The sequence below is a fragment of the Periplaneta americana genome, chromosome 6, assembly GCF_040183065.1.
Source record: "Periplaneta americana isolate PAMFEO1 chromosome 6, P.americana_PAMFEO1_priV1, whole genome shotgun sequence".
Lineage (NCBI taxonomy): Eukaryota > Metazoa > Arthropoda > Insecta > Blattodea > Blattidae > Periplaneta > Periplaneta americana.
Genome location: NC_091122.1, coordinates 106057472 through 106073409, shown reverse-complemented (window position 1 = coordinate 106073409; position 15938 = coordinate 106057472). Strand labels below are relative to the sequence as shown.

Here is a 15938-nt window from a genome sequence, read left to right as displayed (position 1 = left end):
ATTCAATAAACAATTCAAACTCCTTAAGGCCTAGAAATTTTGAGAATTATTTTCATGATTACGCCACTTTACAACGGATTATATAAAAAATTAACTTACACTCGCTCGTATACATTATTGTCATTCCATGACAAAGTTATTGATCGACCAATCGGAATGATTTGGAAAGCATATACAAATGGCACCGTCTGATTGTCCGTGAGTTGAGAAGAAATTTTCATACGTGTTTTCTGAGAGGTAGTGTTTGTGTAAAATTATAATACTTGGACATTTTTATATAAAAGTATGGGTAATGTTATGGCTGCATCTCAAGCTCCTGGAGGTGGCTTATCACCGCCGGGGTCCATGCCTCCACCTCCTCCTCCCACTGTTGGCTTTCCGCAGAATTTTGTGAAAACTGAGGGTTCAGGGACTAAAACACCAGCTGCTGGTGATAGTGTTTCTTCACAGATAAACCAACAAAATGGATTGGAAAATCCTGGCTCAATGGAGGACTTACATAAAAAGTGTAAAGGTAAACAAACAATGAGTATACTTAATACATGTGATTGTGGACTTTTTAATTTTTTTTACGTAGGTCGTCTTATCAACGATATTGCAGTGATAGTGTTATGTGATATAGAGGGAAAGACGTGTAATAACTACAAAAAAATTAAGATATGTGTGTCTTAGTCCATTTCCATCAAGACCATAGTTCCTATAGACTGATACTAAAGGCAGAGGTTAACGCATGCAATGTAATGGTATAAATTAGGAGCCAGGAGAAAATATAATGCAGTGGAACCACAGTGGCACCTACAAAATATAGAGAGATAGTACACAAGGACACCTTCTGGCTAGAAAAACTAGGCATTTAGACTATCGAGTTCGAAAAGAATAGGCCTAGTGGGAAACATTTTGACCAATCTGCGATATCGACCCCCACCACATAATTACGGGACTGGCGTCTGATTTAAGTTTCTTTATGGTTTAAATGAGGGGATGGCTAAGTGACATTAAGCTGAGGTATGTGACAAAGCTACTGTACTGGATTAGTTGAGGGGATTATTTCATTGATATGAGGCCGAAGAATGTGAAAATTATTTAAATACGTAAGTTTTCTCTCCCTTGTGTAGTGTGAGGTGATGCCGAAGTTTCAGTAAGAGTAAACCAATAATCTCACGCATTTTCTTTGCTATTTCACTATTATTATTATTATTATTATTATTATTATTATTATTATTATTATTATATTATTAGTGTAAATAGTCTCATCTATGACAAAGGATTATAATACAGTGATGATTGACCGGCTGCATGCCTGGTGAGAGGCCGTGCTTCTGCCGCTAAGACATCTATGCTGACGCAGCTAATCAAGACCATTCCCATTCATATCAACACTACGACGTCTGTAACTTGGCCTCTGGCAATATTCGTTTAGCTGAGATGAAGAACAGATCGTTTCGTCATAGAAAACCGATACCTATTCATTAAGGGAACGTACTTACATATACAACACGTACATAAAGAATAGAAAATCGTGTGCTTCAACGAAGCGAAAATTCAGACGTAAATTTCCTGACAGGCCAGTACTCTCTACAAAAACAATATTAAGGTTATTTAATAGATCAATGAAACAGGTTCTGTAAATGATAGAGAAAAAGACGACAAAAGCGCCGTGTTCTTACAGAGGAAGAACAGGATGAAATTGGTGTGGCATTAAGGCGTAGCCCACGCAAGTCTCTGAGACGTTTAGCACAGCAGAGAGGGATTTTTAAAGCATCTGCAGGAATGGCAACAAAATTATTGAAACTAAAACCATATAGAATTCCATCATATCATGAATTACAGCCCCAAGATTACAATCGCAGACTTAATTTTTGTAATTAGGTGTTAGAAAAAGTAAATAATGAACTTGGTCTCTGATCGATTTTTTTTTTTTTTTAATGATGAGGCTTGATTTCATCTGCATGGCCACATGGCATCACAGAACGACATATTGATCATTAGGGACCCAGATATTGTGCATGAAGCTCCATTGTAAGTTTTAACGAGTTAAGTTGCGTGAGTGCGCTTGCCCTCACCGGGCACACAGCCTGTCAATCACGGGCATGATGGCAAAGACGCACTGTATTTAGAGTTACCATACGTCCGTATTTTGTATAGGCAGTTTGTATTTTAAGATCCGTGTCCGTATCGTACAAGTAAAGTGACGATTTATCGGTATTTTCTGACTAGGGCTCGAAAAGGAGAACAATAATCATTAGTTTCTACATTCTTCAAGAAATAACAACTGCTACATAGTCACCAACGGTAAAATAATAGCTGTTTTGTACACTGCAAGCACAGATTATGAAGCTCATTCCCAGGAAAGGAGATAGATTTAGAAAAAAATAGCGTATTCTGAACTTTTACGACCAGCGCATTTCATATCTCGAACTATGGGATGGAAGTTTTGAGGGTACTGAGCAGTTTTCCTGGATTGAAATAGGTTCAGGTTATAAGTTACATTGGAGCAGTGTTGAGAAATAGCTTATTTTATAAATTCACTCATTTCTAAACCTAACATCATCAGTAGGCCTATTGACAACTTTATTCTAATCCTAACGTTATCATCAGTATTGACGAACTTTTTGACGAGGTCGTGCTAGTGAATCTTTTACTTAACTTAGGCCCAAGTTAAAAAAATCTTTAAATATAGAGAAAGTGAAAATAAAAGAAAGATACTTGAACACAAAAATGAAAGGTGCAAATTTGTGTGTTGAGATTTTTAAAACGAAATATTGACAGTTCTGAGAATGTTATAGAATGTGTGTACTCTCTCTCTCTCTCTCTCTCTCTCTCTCTCTCTCTCTCTCTCTCTCTCAGGAACTTCTGCACCTATGAAGAGAGGGTTTTTCTTTGATAATTGTTAGGATAAGTTATGTGAGAGAAATACACTCCAAGTTAAAAGAAATAAATTTCAAGAAAATAATTATTTTATTGGTTGTGGTGCATTACATTGTTGAATGACAGCATTGACCTCCGATCATTTGGTTATCATTCACTTTCACCTACAGTTTAACTAGGGTTACCAAATGTCCGTATCCAGCTGGAAATGGCCAAATTTTGAAGATGTCCTGTCTCTACTGTATTAATAATAATGAGTTTTCTATAGCACGCGACACTGAAGGTTTTTGATGAAAAAAAGTAGAAAAATGGTCCAATTTTCAGAGGGAAGGTAGTTTGGAATGTGAAGAATTCGTATAATTCGTACATAGTCTACCGGTATTAGAAAATAGGTAAAAATTGAAAAGAATTGATCAATGTAGATAATCTAAAAGTGAACACTTCAAAATATATTGCAGAACGCATATTTCACTTCACCTAGTATATGCAAGGCATACAAAAAGCCCACACTAACCTAACCTAACTAATCACATTCATATATATATATATATATATATATATATATATATATATATATACCATACAAGGCATACGTAAAGCGTAAACTAAACTAATCTAATCTATCCTATCACAAATTCCCGCACTGGAGAACTTAAGTGATCCTTATATGTGCTGCAGAGTAATTCCATGGCATCTAACTTAAGAATGTATGGAGGATCATTGTATGTTAGGGCCTATGTTCTGGAATCTCCCATTTGCATGAAGAATTTTCGTTCACAACTGAAGTTTTAACAATGAATGTGTCTGTGATATAAATTGGTATTTCTTCTTTGTTTATTTTTATAGAAATTACACAGGATATTATCTGACAGTTTAAAAACATCCGAGATCTGGATGAGGCTTGCAATTTTAAATGAATTTTTAGATACTTTTGTAATACATAATGTCTGATTGGTTGAATATTACATTAAATTTCTAGGGCAAAAGTGGTTTTTGGTACTCCTATGCATAATCTTAAGGCTGAGTTTTGAAGAACAGAAATTTTTTGTAGATGAGTTGCTGATGCTTCTCCTCATATTTCACATCCAAAGGTCAATTTTGATCCTATATAAGCATTATAAAACAGATGCATTGTCGTGATATCTGATCCCCATTCCTTATTAGCTATGATCTTCAAGAGATTTAATCGTGGTAGACACTGTAAAGCAACATTGGTTAAATGTGTTTTCCGTAAAAGTTTTTCATCAACAATTAATCCTAGGATCTTAGGAGTTGGATTGTACGGAATTTCTTGATTATTCAAATAAATGTGAAGTTTATAGTTGTTTAAGCTATATCTTCTTGTGAAGACAGTATATTCAGTTTTTGATTGTAGATAGATTCCATTTGGATGCCTAATTACTGATATTATTTACAGCTGTTTGTATAACTCTTAATGATTAATTTAGATCGTTGTTCATAGTCCATATTGTAGATCATCTGCATAAATACTTATTTACCTCAGATGGCACAACATCAGGTAAGTAATGTAACATTATTAAATAAATTTGGGCTTAAAACAGAACCTTGAGGTATACCACCTGTAATTTTTTTGGTTAAAGATAAATGATTATTTACTAAGGTTTGAATTGTTCTTTCATTAAGAAAAGAATGTAGAAATCTTTGCATTTCTTAACAATGAATGATGTCCATCTTTTCATTAACACTTAATGCAAAGAGCCTCGTTATAGTTTATTTATTTTCGTAATTTTAAAAAACTTACTGAAGTGTTGTTATGAGATTGATATTATAGGAGAACTTTGTAGGAAAGAGATATGGTAAAAACGTAATACGGCGAATGCTAAGCTCCGCCCACGACCCCTTTCCACTTTTCTCCTACAAGCTCACCACACACTCTACGTGATAGGCTAGTGTTGTGTCGAATGCACATTTCATGTGGGTGGGGATAACTTCCCCTACTGGCATTCGCCGTATTATGTTTTCGCCAGAGATATTTCTATTGTGATTTATACATGCAAGGTCATTGCACTGAAGAAGAGCCATGAGAATGAGTGACTTGTAATAAGACCTTGAAATCATAGGCCTATATGCTGACATTGTTACTTTTTTCTGATTTTACAGATGTTTTTCCTGTTATATTCGAAGGTGCCAAACTTATGATAAATAAAGGCTTGAGCAACCATTTTCAAGTGTCTCACACGATCAACATGGGTTCAGTAACGCCATCTGGGTACCGATTTGCAGCAACATATGTTGGAACAAAACAAATTTCTCCAAGTGAAGCTTTTCCAGTCTTGCTGGGGGATATAGATCCTAGTGGCAATCTAAATGCTCACATTGTACACCAGATTGGTCAACGAGTTAAAGTTAAATTTGCAGCACAAATTCAAAATAGCAAATTTCAAGCAACCCAACTGACCACAGAATACAAGGGCAATGACTTCACTGCGTCATGTACTGCAGGAAATACGGATATTATTAACGAATCAGGTAAGTAAGCTATCAGCACGACTTAAGGAAGGTATATTTTAGAGTGGGACCAACCCTTAAGCACTGCAACTCAGCAGTGTTCATCCCTGTGGAATGAGTTGCATGGTCAGTGTGCATGGATGCGGGTGATGTCTCACATCACCTGAATTTTTCTGAACAGAAAATACATTTTATCGTTATTTATTCTATTTTGTGTGTATCGTTGTTATACCTCTTACACATAATAATTATTATTTGAAGATTATATTCAAATTTTAAATGTTGCTGCTACAACAATGGAAATAAGGAAAAAGTCCCTCCGCAGCTCCATTAATTCTAGTAATACTATAGAAAGTTGGCACTCCCTCATTCATTCCGGTTGGCAACTTCACATCCCTTGACCATCATATGCTTAGCGGCCAGTGCTGCCACTTGAATTCTCTCTCTAGTGGATTCTCAGCTACACCGTGGTGGGAAGACTACTTCCCGCCACGGGCTACACAAGCAGTGCAGAGAGATTTCTCGATTGCACTGTATTTTACACTGACAAAGCCGTGTGCCAGCACTAGTTTATAAACAGTGAAGAAATGTGACTGTGTATGTCGCATCGGTAAGCTATGTGAGAGCAAGACAACGTTCTACTGCTGAGTGGAAAAACGTCACTTATACCACTGTGCAGAAGATACAATTTAGTTTACGCATAACTCGTGTGCTGCACCTGCATGGCAAAATGCGATAGCATCTCTCGCATCAGTTGAACTATATGAAAACAAGCAACTGCTGAGTGGAAGAACATCACTTATACCAGTGTGCGAGGGATATGATTTAGGTTCCACATTTGGCAACACGCATGTGTGTGTTTTATAACTCCGCTGCATGACATATTTTGTTAATACTATTAGTAGGCCTAATACTTTTAAAAAATATTTGTGAGAGCTCTGCTTTAATTATAGTGTCTTTTAAGTTAACTACAACATATTGTATACTGTAGGCCCTAAATGTGTAATTTTGCCACAACTTTCAAGTGATAGAATAAGCCTGGTGATTTGAGAATTGCATCTGCAGATAAGATTGCCGAACTGGGAACATCTGTGCCAGGCATAAGTAGTACTGTTAATGATGTTAATACCAGCTTTGTGGATGTGTAGGAATGCGTAAACTTTTTTGCAGCCCTTGTTCATTATTTTCTCGTGAAAAATCTGTGTGGAATGTTGCAGATTACAGTGATTTAAATATTTACAGATCCAGCAAACGACTCTAATGGCCGTGTGCACCATTCTCGATCATCTACCCCGTTTATTAGCAATCACTGAAACATGGTTAATTCTTGACAGTGATCAAGTTACAGATGCGGTGCACCGACATTTTCCCTCGATCAACTCAGTACCGTCAGCTGACGGTACGCTCGCTTGAGAAGAATCATCTGAGCACTAGGTTACCGCGTATAAAACAGCGAACGAACGCACTCTGTCAATTATTGCTTCGTTTTTGTTTGTCGGACTGCTTTCAAACATCCTCGCTGTTTTCAAATAACAAGTTTCAATAATCATGGAAGAAAAAAAGAAAAGAGCATCGAACTTCTCACAGTTCGCAGTGGGAATTCCTTTAGAACTCGTCAGCAATTATGCATCTATATTACAGAATAAAAGTACTGACGGAAGTTCTCTAAGAGAAAAGCAGGCTACCTGGTTGGATTTAACCTCACAATTCACATGAGTTATACGTGTTTACATAATTCCACATAATTTGTAACGTAATTTATACAGTGGTTATTTCATATTATTGATAATAATTGGGAAAATTTCAGTATACGGATACCTCACTGACAATTATCTTGAAATAGGCTACTAAAAAGAGCAGATATGTATGTGTTTGTCGAATGCTCATCATCTTGCTTACGAAAAGACACATTTCAGTGCCAATGATTTATTTGGGAAAATTTCAGTATATGGATACCTCACTAACAATTATTTTAAAATTACAAAAAAAAAAAAAAAAAAAAAATCGTCTGTGTATGTCGAATACGCATCATTATGCATACGAAAAGGAAGTTTTTAGTGCCAATTTATTTTGTGTGCACAAGGTTGGAATTTTGGAGTAAAAGGGAAAGGAAAGTATCCTTGTTCTGAAATTTATCCATTTATTTTGTGTTCACAAGGTTGGAATTTTGGAGTAAGAGGGAAAGGAAGGTATCCGTGTAATTTCTCTTAATTCAAGCGTAAATAGCCTAATTGTCCAAAACGTCATGTAGGTCTTAATAGTTTCAAACGGCAAATCTATAGCTAATAAGTGATGATCTCGCATTCTACAAAATGGTCATTTAGTTTTGCTATAGGCTAATATTACCGGCATAGAATAACTACTTTATTATCATGTTAACAAAATTGGACAATTAGGCCTAAATAATATTTTGTCCTCAAGTAACTACTCTACAAACTTACGCTTTCTACAATAACACCAATTCTGTTATTTCCGCAGTGATTTGCGTGTTCAAGATACAGTACATCATTTCATCTTCAATTCCATCAAGTAGGTCAAATCGTGCCGCCATTTTGGTTTTCTCGACTTGACCATGTTCAATTCAAGATAATCGGTCCCACACCCGTGATCAAATTTGATCATCATCAACTCGCTTGTTTAACTTTGATCGAGATTGATACTCCGCAAATTGGCATTGAAGATGGTCAAGTGCCGACTTAACCATGGTCAAATTTTAATCGAGAATGGTGCACACGAGCATAAGACTGCAAGGCACAATAAGTCTGGAAAAACAACTCCATTTCTTTGGAAAAACCTAAAGTATTGAATTTGCTTTAAGTGATCAGTATAGGCTTTCTATTGAAAAGCATAGTGAACTTGTTAGGCAGAACAGAAAAATTCGCCATTGTATAAGGGTCTTGGAAAATTAAGTCTTGCATTTAAAGGGCATGACGGGAGTGAATTCGCAAATAATAAAGACCATTCTATAAAACATTTGAATGAGATTGCAAGGCACGACAGTTTTCTGAAAATACTTCATTGTGTTTTGTGGCATTTCATCTTCAATTTCGAATTACTTAATAATTTTCAGTGGGCGAAGTCATGTATGATAAAATTAGGAAAGAGGTTTGTAAAGCTCCTTTCGTAGCTTTGATTCTGGGTGAGAACTCTGACATCGGTATGAAATCGCGGTTATCTTCAATTTTGTGATATGTAACTGAAGATGAGGATGTTGAAGAAGTTTTAAAATGCATAGATGTTAGCAAGGATAGTCTACAAATGCTCTTCTTGAACATGCTCTCAAAGTCATTAACGATTTTGATTGCACTGATGAACTTGTTGCGCAAATCTACGGAGCGGTGTCATGGCAGAGAACATAGTAGTTTACATGCAAAATTTTGCAGCCACTGTAAGTTAGCAATTTTTGTGCACTCTACACACACCAACTAAAACTCTTATCTCACTCTGCGCATTTTATTAAACAAGTAAAAATGATATTCACTAATCTCCCTAGATTTTCGAGTTTTTTCTCTAAATCATCAAAGTTGGAATGTTTATTTCAATCGGTAATATGAAGATTGTGATTGGGACCACGAAACTGTTGTTCTGCACGAGGGCTGTTAAGTTTGCTGAAGAACTTTGATTTTATTTTCTGCTAATAGTATTCGCTGCAATATTTCCACACTCTGAAATTCTGTTCCAAATACTGCAAAAAAGAAAGTAACAGATATTGCTTCTTGTAATACAAAAATTCATAATTGTGAGGAGTACAAGCAAGGACTGAGAAAATACTTCGAGGAATTTTGGGAATGCAGGGATGATTTTGCTACTGAAAATTATCCTCAATGCGTATATGCACTTGAATCTCTCTTAAGATGGAATACATTCCGAAACCTTTGAGTTAGCTCCCTGTAGAACAAGTGGGTGAGTCAAAAGTCTGGAGCCACCTTAATACATATCTGATACTTTGTTAGGTTATTCTGAATCAATAATTTAAACACATGCTCTTAAACTTCTGCCATTTTAAATTTGTGTAAAATTTTATGAGAAAATCAATGGTGGAATCAGATATGAATATCTCAGTTCCTATAGGTAACATCGAACATTAAAGTTCCTATAAAAGTTTTGCTGCACTTCACTTCTAAGAAGCATCTTTAACATAGAAAGCCATGTCTAATGTTTACTATCTTTTGTTGGTTATTCAGTACATTGTTGTAATTCTGTGAAGCTTTTCTTAATTACTAATCTTATAAAAAAAAAGTTCATTATTTTTGTGATGGCATTGTCAAAATAGGAAAGAACTGCTATCATTCTTTATTTTGATGGTTGTAGAAGACTTCAATTACTGTCACTACTGTGAAGCATACACTGCACTGTGACGAAAGTTAAAGGCATTTCGTGATACTATAAGTGTATTTGATAAAATGAGTGAGTGAGTGTTGGAGAATAACAAATGAACAGTTATGAATTATGACGGGTTGCAGTGTTGCAAATAGCCCAAAGAAAAGCTTGAGAAGCTTCAGCATGTTCTAAGTGGGGAAAACTAGACGACTGTGCATTGCCGAAAATGGACATCATATGAGCACATTTTGTAAATTTTTATTTTATATATGCTGTTATACTGAACTGGGTCCAAGTTAATATTTTATATCATGACAATTATTAAATATAACTCAAAACCGATTCCACCATTGGTTTTTCTCATAAAATTTCACACAATTACAATACTAACACGATCCCTTTTCCATTTGCAATTTCAAAGTTGCATAAAAAATGGCGGAAGGTTAGGGTTATGTAATTGGTCGATTCAGACATATATTAGAGTGGTTTCAGACTTTTGACTCGCTCTGTATCTAAGTGTCCTGTAATACGCTCCTTATACAAGGTCATAAACTAAATGACATTTGAAACATATTTACTCAATTTCTTTTGGTTGCAGGTCTCTTAGTCACACATTACCTCCAGTCTGTTACTCCAAATGTTGCTTTAGGAGCAGAACTTGTGTATCAGTATGGTCCTAGTGTTCCTAGTGGAGAAATAGCAATTTTGTCAGCTGCTGCTCGATATACAGGTAGGTCATTAATAAGTTGCAACATTGTTGTTGTTTAGTCAATTGTCCGAAGACAGGTCTGAACCTCACAAGTGATACCAAGAAGGCACCACTTATGAGGCAACTAGGCCAGGAGAGAATGGGTTAGGGTGGCCAGTTCCTTTCCCCCTCCATTGCAGACATCACTGACTAGCTACATATTACACTAGCCAGACTTCAGATGCATACAAACAGTTGTTCTCCCTCTGACACATATCATCAAGTGAGATGTACTGCCTGATAATAGATATACATATCAGCCAGAATCTCAATCAGAGGATAGTTGCAACATTAGTATATTGAAAATATATGGTGGAAAACATTTTTGAACAAAACTTGGCTGCTACAGTATGTGAGATCTTGAGTTTAATCTTACAGGCAAATTACAATTGTTGCTTCCATCATTTTCCTCAAGCTTTGTGTTTGGAGCTTAAAAAGATTGCAAACATTGTCTTCGAAATTTTGTACATTCACCAAGTTACAAATGTACATGAAGTTAGTCCATGTTACTATTGTTTATCTCATCACTTGGACTTCCATTTGGATGACATTCTGCAGAAAGAAACCAGTTCACAAAGCCAAGCCAACCATAAGCATTTTTTTCTTCTACATTCATTTTACATCCTAAATTTAAATTCACTTTTCTTTGTAAAACAATTGCGTTTATAAGAATATTTAATACAATAAACCATGAAAAATATCACTTTTATTGAAATTCAATTTACTTTTGTTTTTGTCAGTTCCAGTATTGTGTGTGATTGTGTCCTTGAGAATTTTACTTGCTTAACTTCAAAGTACTGCACACTGTGCAAAATTAGTAATGGAAGTTAATTTCATTTAGCCAGCAGATACAAGTGTGTATGGAAAGTGCTCAGAAATGAAGTATTTGGGATTAAAAATCGAGAAATTTTATTCTTTATTATATATTTGAGTAACTTAAACTACTTTTTCACATGATGTTGGCATTATTGAGTCAAGTCACTTATAGTGGGCATAATGTTTTGTATATTCTTCACTTGTAATGTTGGCCGCTTATACACATCTTTTTAGATTATCTTCCTCAAATTGCTGGCCAGAAATTTTTCAGGTGTAGGGAGAGGTGAAAGTCGTATGGTACTAGGTCAGAACTGAAGATGATCCACTTGTTACTATTAAATGAAGTGATAAGGTTCTGAGTTCGAACAGCAGAGGGTAGCTGAGCATTGTTATGAAGCAGAAGACTACTGGCACTTGGCATCTTGCATCTCATTTTGAATTACATACTGCATCACAGCTTCTTCGAAGTTTCAAAATAAGCAGCATTTATTGTTGTGTCTGGAGCATGAACACCTTGTCTATTCCAAAATAGTGTACATTATCGTTCTTGATAAAGTTATATGCTTGAACTTTTGATGCGGTAGTATGCTTTGATGGCAAGGACTACTGTTTTGGTTCAGGAGTGGTATGGGTAATTCATATCTCATCTCCTGCTACTGTATAGCTCAACATTTCGTCTTCTTCCTTGTGGTAATACGTCAGAAATGTCGAAACACTTGCAACTTTTACATATAATCTGTGTTCCTCTGTAAACATCTTGGACACCGAATGTAACAAAAATTTTCGATAATCCAAATGATTTTCGACAATTCATAGAACAGATTTGTCGAAATTTCAAGCAACTTCAAGGAGAGCAGAAATGGGGAACCATATGTCCTCTACAATGCATGAGAGAGATGCACAAGCAGTGCTACTTTCTGAATTTCAAATAATACTGCTAAAGCATATTATCCAAGTGTCCAGTTCTGGATACTTTGAGTCCTGCTTTATCCATCAATGATGTCTGCAGTCACATTGAGAAAGGATCCTGCAGAAATCTCTGTTTGCAAAGCAGGGAATTTGGTGAGGCAAGAAACAGCTTGTTAGTAATTTTTTCGTAACTCCTCTCAGTTGAGCTCTTACCATAAATCTTCTCTTTAAACATTATAAATTCAGCAGTGTCACTTACATTTGAACCTCCCAACTGCGAATCTAATGGCAGTGGTAACCACTGTACTATTGAGAATAAGTCATACAGCTTTACTGTAGTGATTTTGTCACTTTCTTTCTTCCTAATAGGAACAGACAGTGTTGTGAGTGGGACATTAGGAGGTGCTGGGTTGCATCTCTGCTATTATCAGAAAGCAAGTGAGCAACTGCAGCTTGGAGTAGAGCTGGAAACGAATTTCAGGATGCAGGAATCAGTTGCGTCTGTGGGTTATCAAGTTGATCTGCCCAAGGCTGATCTGGTGTTTCGAGGTAAGTGACAATTCCGCAGCCTAAACAATAGATATTAGCTATTCACGTCATACACAGTATCTTATGTTGCCAAAATGGTTTTATACATAGAATTAAAGTAGGTACTGTATTATATAATTATGCAAGATGAAAATGACATAGTATTTTCAGAACAGACATTTCTGATGTTTCAAAGCTGTTTTTCGAAAAACCATAGCTCAGATGACATCAAGGGAACTTAGCTTCAATTCTTGCATCAAGAATTTTTCACATTCTCTCTTTTAATACTGTATAATTCTTAAGTTCCCATGTTCCCTTGGACTGTACTAGGTAAAAGCCATGCCTTTAAATTAAACAATATGAATTTGGGGGGGGGGGGGAGAATTAACTTCTGAAAACTTCGTTATTTTGTCATAAGAGAGTATGTTAACATCTGAAACCTTCAATTTGCCTTTTCAGCTGTATATAGTAAATGTGAAATCTTTAAGAAGAGTGTTGTAAAGATATGAGAGAGGTTTCTTTTATAAGCATGCCTTTGTTAAAGTATTTTTCTTCTGGTCAATATGCATGTAAATTTCTACAAGTGGGGGAAATTCAACAGAGAATAAAGGAAGAACTGAACTAGATCATTAACTCTCAACTGGTCTTATATAGTATACAGAGTGAACTGTAAGTAATGTTATTAATTCTGGTAGGCGATTCCTTGAGTAAAGAGCAACAAAAAAGTCAAATACCATTTTGTTATATTTAGAATAGTTTTCCAGAAAAACGAGCATTTTAAAATATATGAATTATGAGATCTTGCAACCAGCAGACAGTACACATTGTTATGTTGCTCTGAATAACCCCTTTAACTGGCTTGTTGAAAGTCATTGCCATGTACATTGTTTTTAAACTCTAAGAAAAAAATAGAGATGATATACCGTTTAATAGTTTAAACTGTGTTAGAGAACTGAGAATAAACAATGCTCATTTCACATTAAACAAAATCTTGGAAAATTTAAAATAAACTCTACAACCTAAATTTAATTAAATGTTCAGAGAATACAGACAATACATAAGTGTTCTGCCCATGGGCAGGTCTTTTACTGCAAACCCAGTATTCTCCAATCTTTCCTATTTTCTGCCTTCCTCTTACTCTCCGCATATGATCCACATATCTTAATGTCATCTATCATCTGATATCTTCTTCTGCTCCGAATTCTTGTCCCATTCACCATTCCTTCCAGTGCATCCTTCAGAAGGTAGTTTCTTCTCAACCAGTAACCCAGCCAATTCCTTTCTCTCTTTCTGATCAGTTTCAGCATCATTCTTTCTTCACCCACTTCACACATTCCATTGTTCTCCATATCCACATTTCAAATGCTTCTCTTCATTTCTGCTCTATACAATGCCACACTCCACACAAAGCACTTCACTAGTCTCTTCCTTAGTTCTTTTTGCAGAGGTCCGCAGAAGATGCTCTTTTTTCTATTAAAAGTTTCCTTTGCCATTGCTATCCTCCTTTTGACTTCCTGGCTGCAGATTATGTTACAGACAATAAGACACACTTATTCCAAATTAAAGTGAAAAGATTAAGAAATATTTCTACACTCCTATTTCAATGGAATATTCTAGAGACCATAAACAATAATGATGCACATTTCACATTATGCAAACAAAATTTTAAAACATTTAAATCTCTAAAGGAAAACATCGGTAAACATAGCCAATAAAGAAAAACTTATTTTATGTTATACAAATATAATTAATGATTTAAAAAGTCTCCGTTTGTCATACTTCGAGCATTTTCTTCAGCCAGTTAGAAATAGTTACCTCCCACTTTAATTTTAAAGGTAGTAATCGGTAAACTTACAGACAAGAAATAAATTTCCCAAGCCAATTTAAAAGTAAATGTGTTATGTTTACATTTCTTGTTGTCTCATCTATTTCTTGCATATGTGAACTGCATCTTCACAGCATTCTTACAGTGCATCAAGTTTTAAAATTCCTCTGCAGAACGAAAGCTACATTTGTTTGAATCAAATTTCTGCACATTTAAACAAGAATACTAAAATTCATTCAGTCATTTATTATCCTAGTACACTGCTCTCTTAAACTGATTGAGCATATTCGGAATTAATTCAATAGCTATCCCAAAATATGCTATGAGATGTTTCACATAAAATATATATATATATATTTTTTTTTCCCCCGAAAAGGAAGCACAAACGAGCAAAATTGTATTAAAGTATTTTGTTCGAAATATCTCAAAGAAGAACACTTAGAAATTAATGATATTACTTACAGGTTCACATATATAATGCTTCTGAATAAATATTGTGATTAATACTGTATCTAAGACATATTTTGACAACTTTTATAGAGGTGGCTGAAATGTTAGTGACACTGTTGTCTCTTGCAGGAACGGTTGATTCAAACTGGACTGTGGGAGCAGTGCTCGAGAAAAGGTTGCAGCCACTGCCATTCAACTTTGCACTTAGTGGAACCTTGAACCACAGCAAGAACCAATTCAGACTTGGTTGTGGCCTAATAATTGGATAAACTTCCTTATATTAGAAATTGTTAACACAAAGACATTAGCAACATTTAAAAGGTTTATTAAATGAATAAATTTAAAATTCCAGTTGTTTATACAAAGCGACGGTCATTTTTTTAATTTCAAATTCCCAAATCCCTACCTTCATATCTGTGTACTGTTCTGTATGCCCAACCTCTCTTATTTTTAGCACTTCAATAGAAGGAAGTCTTGATTTTCCAAAGGGTGGTGAAGGAATTTGTTAAAATCTATTGTAGATAATAAAATCACATGCATCTTGGCTTTCTACATGTAAATTCATTTGGTTCGCTTTCTATCATCAGTTCGGGGTCGACCAGCTGCTTTCTTCCCTCCAGACTGCTGTTTATCTTTTGCCCTGTTGCTCAGTAAGGGATGAAGTTCTGAAACAAAAGAAATGTTGCTTGCCAACATCATCTTGTAATATTAATTTATAATTCTCTCAAATTTTCCGTCATTTAACCTCAGAATAATGATTACATTTTGTAAGTATTGCCTCATGTGGTTCTAACTTCCACTTACAACTAAATCACCAGAAAAGACTTGAACATGCCAGATATTGAAAAATATATTTTTCCAACGTCACAATACTTTTCTCTGTACTTCATATAAAACCAAAATGAAATATCTGCAAGACTCATACTGTCTGCAGTCCACACCATATTACAAAACATGCATAGCAATGACTTGCATAATATTAGCACGTCTCGTAATATAAAATAC

General features: G+C 35.3%; 2 protein-coding genes across 2 annotated transcripts in view; one reads left to right on the top strand and one right to left on the bottom strand.

Annotated features, from left to right (window-relative positions):
• Positions 1–138: 138 nt before the first annotated feature.
• Positions 139–15302, top strand: Tom40 (Translocase of outer membrane 40). The gene is made up of 5 exons (XM_069828730.1): positions 139–514; positions 4990–5358; positions 10256–10387; positions 12500–12679; positions 15063–15302. The coding sequence occupies exons 1-5, from the start codon at positions 286–288 to the stop codon at positions 15200–15202; spliced, it is 1050 nt and encodes a 349-aa protein (XP_069684831.1). The 5' UTR covers positions 139–285; the 3' UTR covers positions 15203–15302.
• Positions 15243–15938, bottom strand: part of Rbbp5 (retinoblastoma binding protein 5) — a 63201-nt gene continuing 62505 nt past the window's right edge. The window contains exon 11 of the mRNA XM_069828720.1: positions 15243–15598. Coding sequence (XP_069684821.1) covers positions 15495–15598 — 104 coding nt within the window. The 3' untranslated portion in view covers positions 15243–15494. The remainder of the gene's footprint in view (positions 15599–15938) is intronic.

Excerpts from the sequence above, each read along its gene's own strand:
- Tom40 (XM_069828730.1), top strand. The coding sequence starts at position 286 with ATGGGTAATGTTATGGCTGCATCTCAAGCTCCTGGAGGTGGCTTATCA. Across the intron at positions 515-4,989 it reads CTTACATAAAAAGTGTAAAG|ATGTTTTTCCTGTTATATTC; the intron begins GTAAACAAACAA and ends CTGATTTTACAG. Across the intron at positions 12,680-15,062 it reads GGCTGATCTGGTGTTTCGAG|GAACGGTTGATTCAAACTGG; the intron begins GTAAGTGACAAT and ends TGTCTCTTGCAG.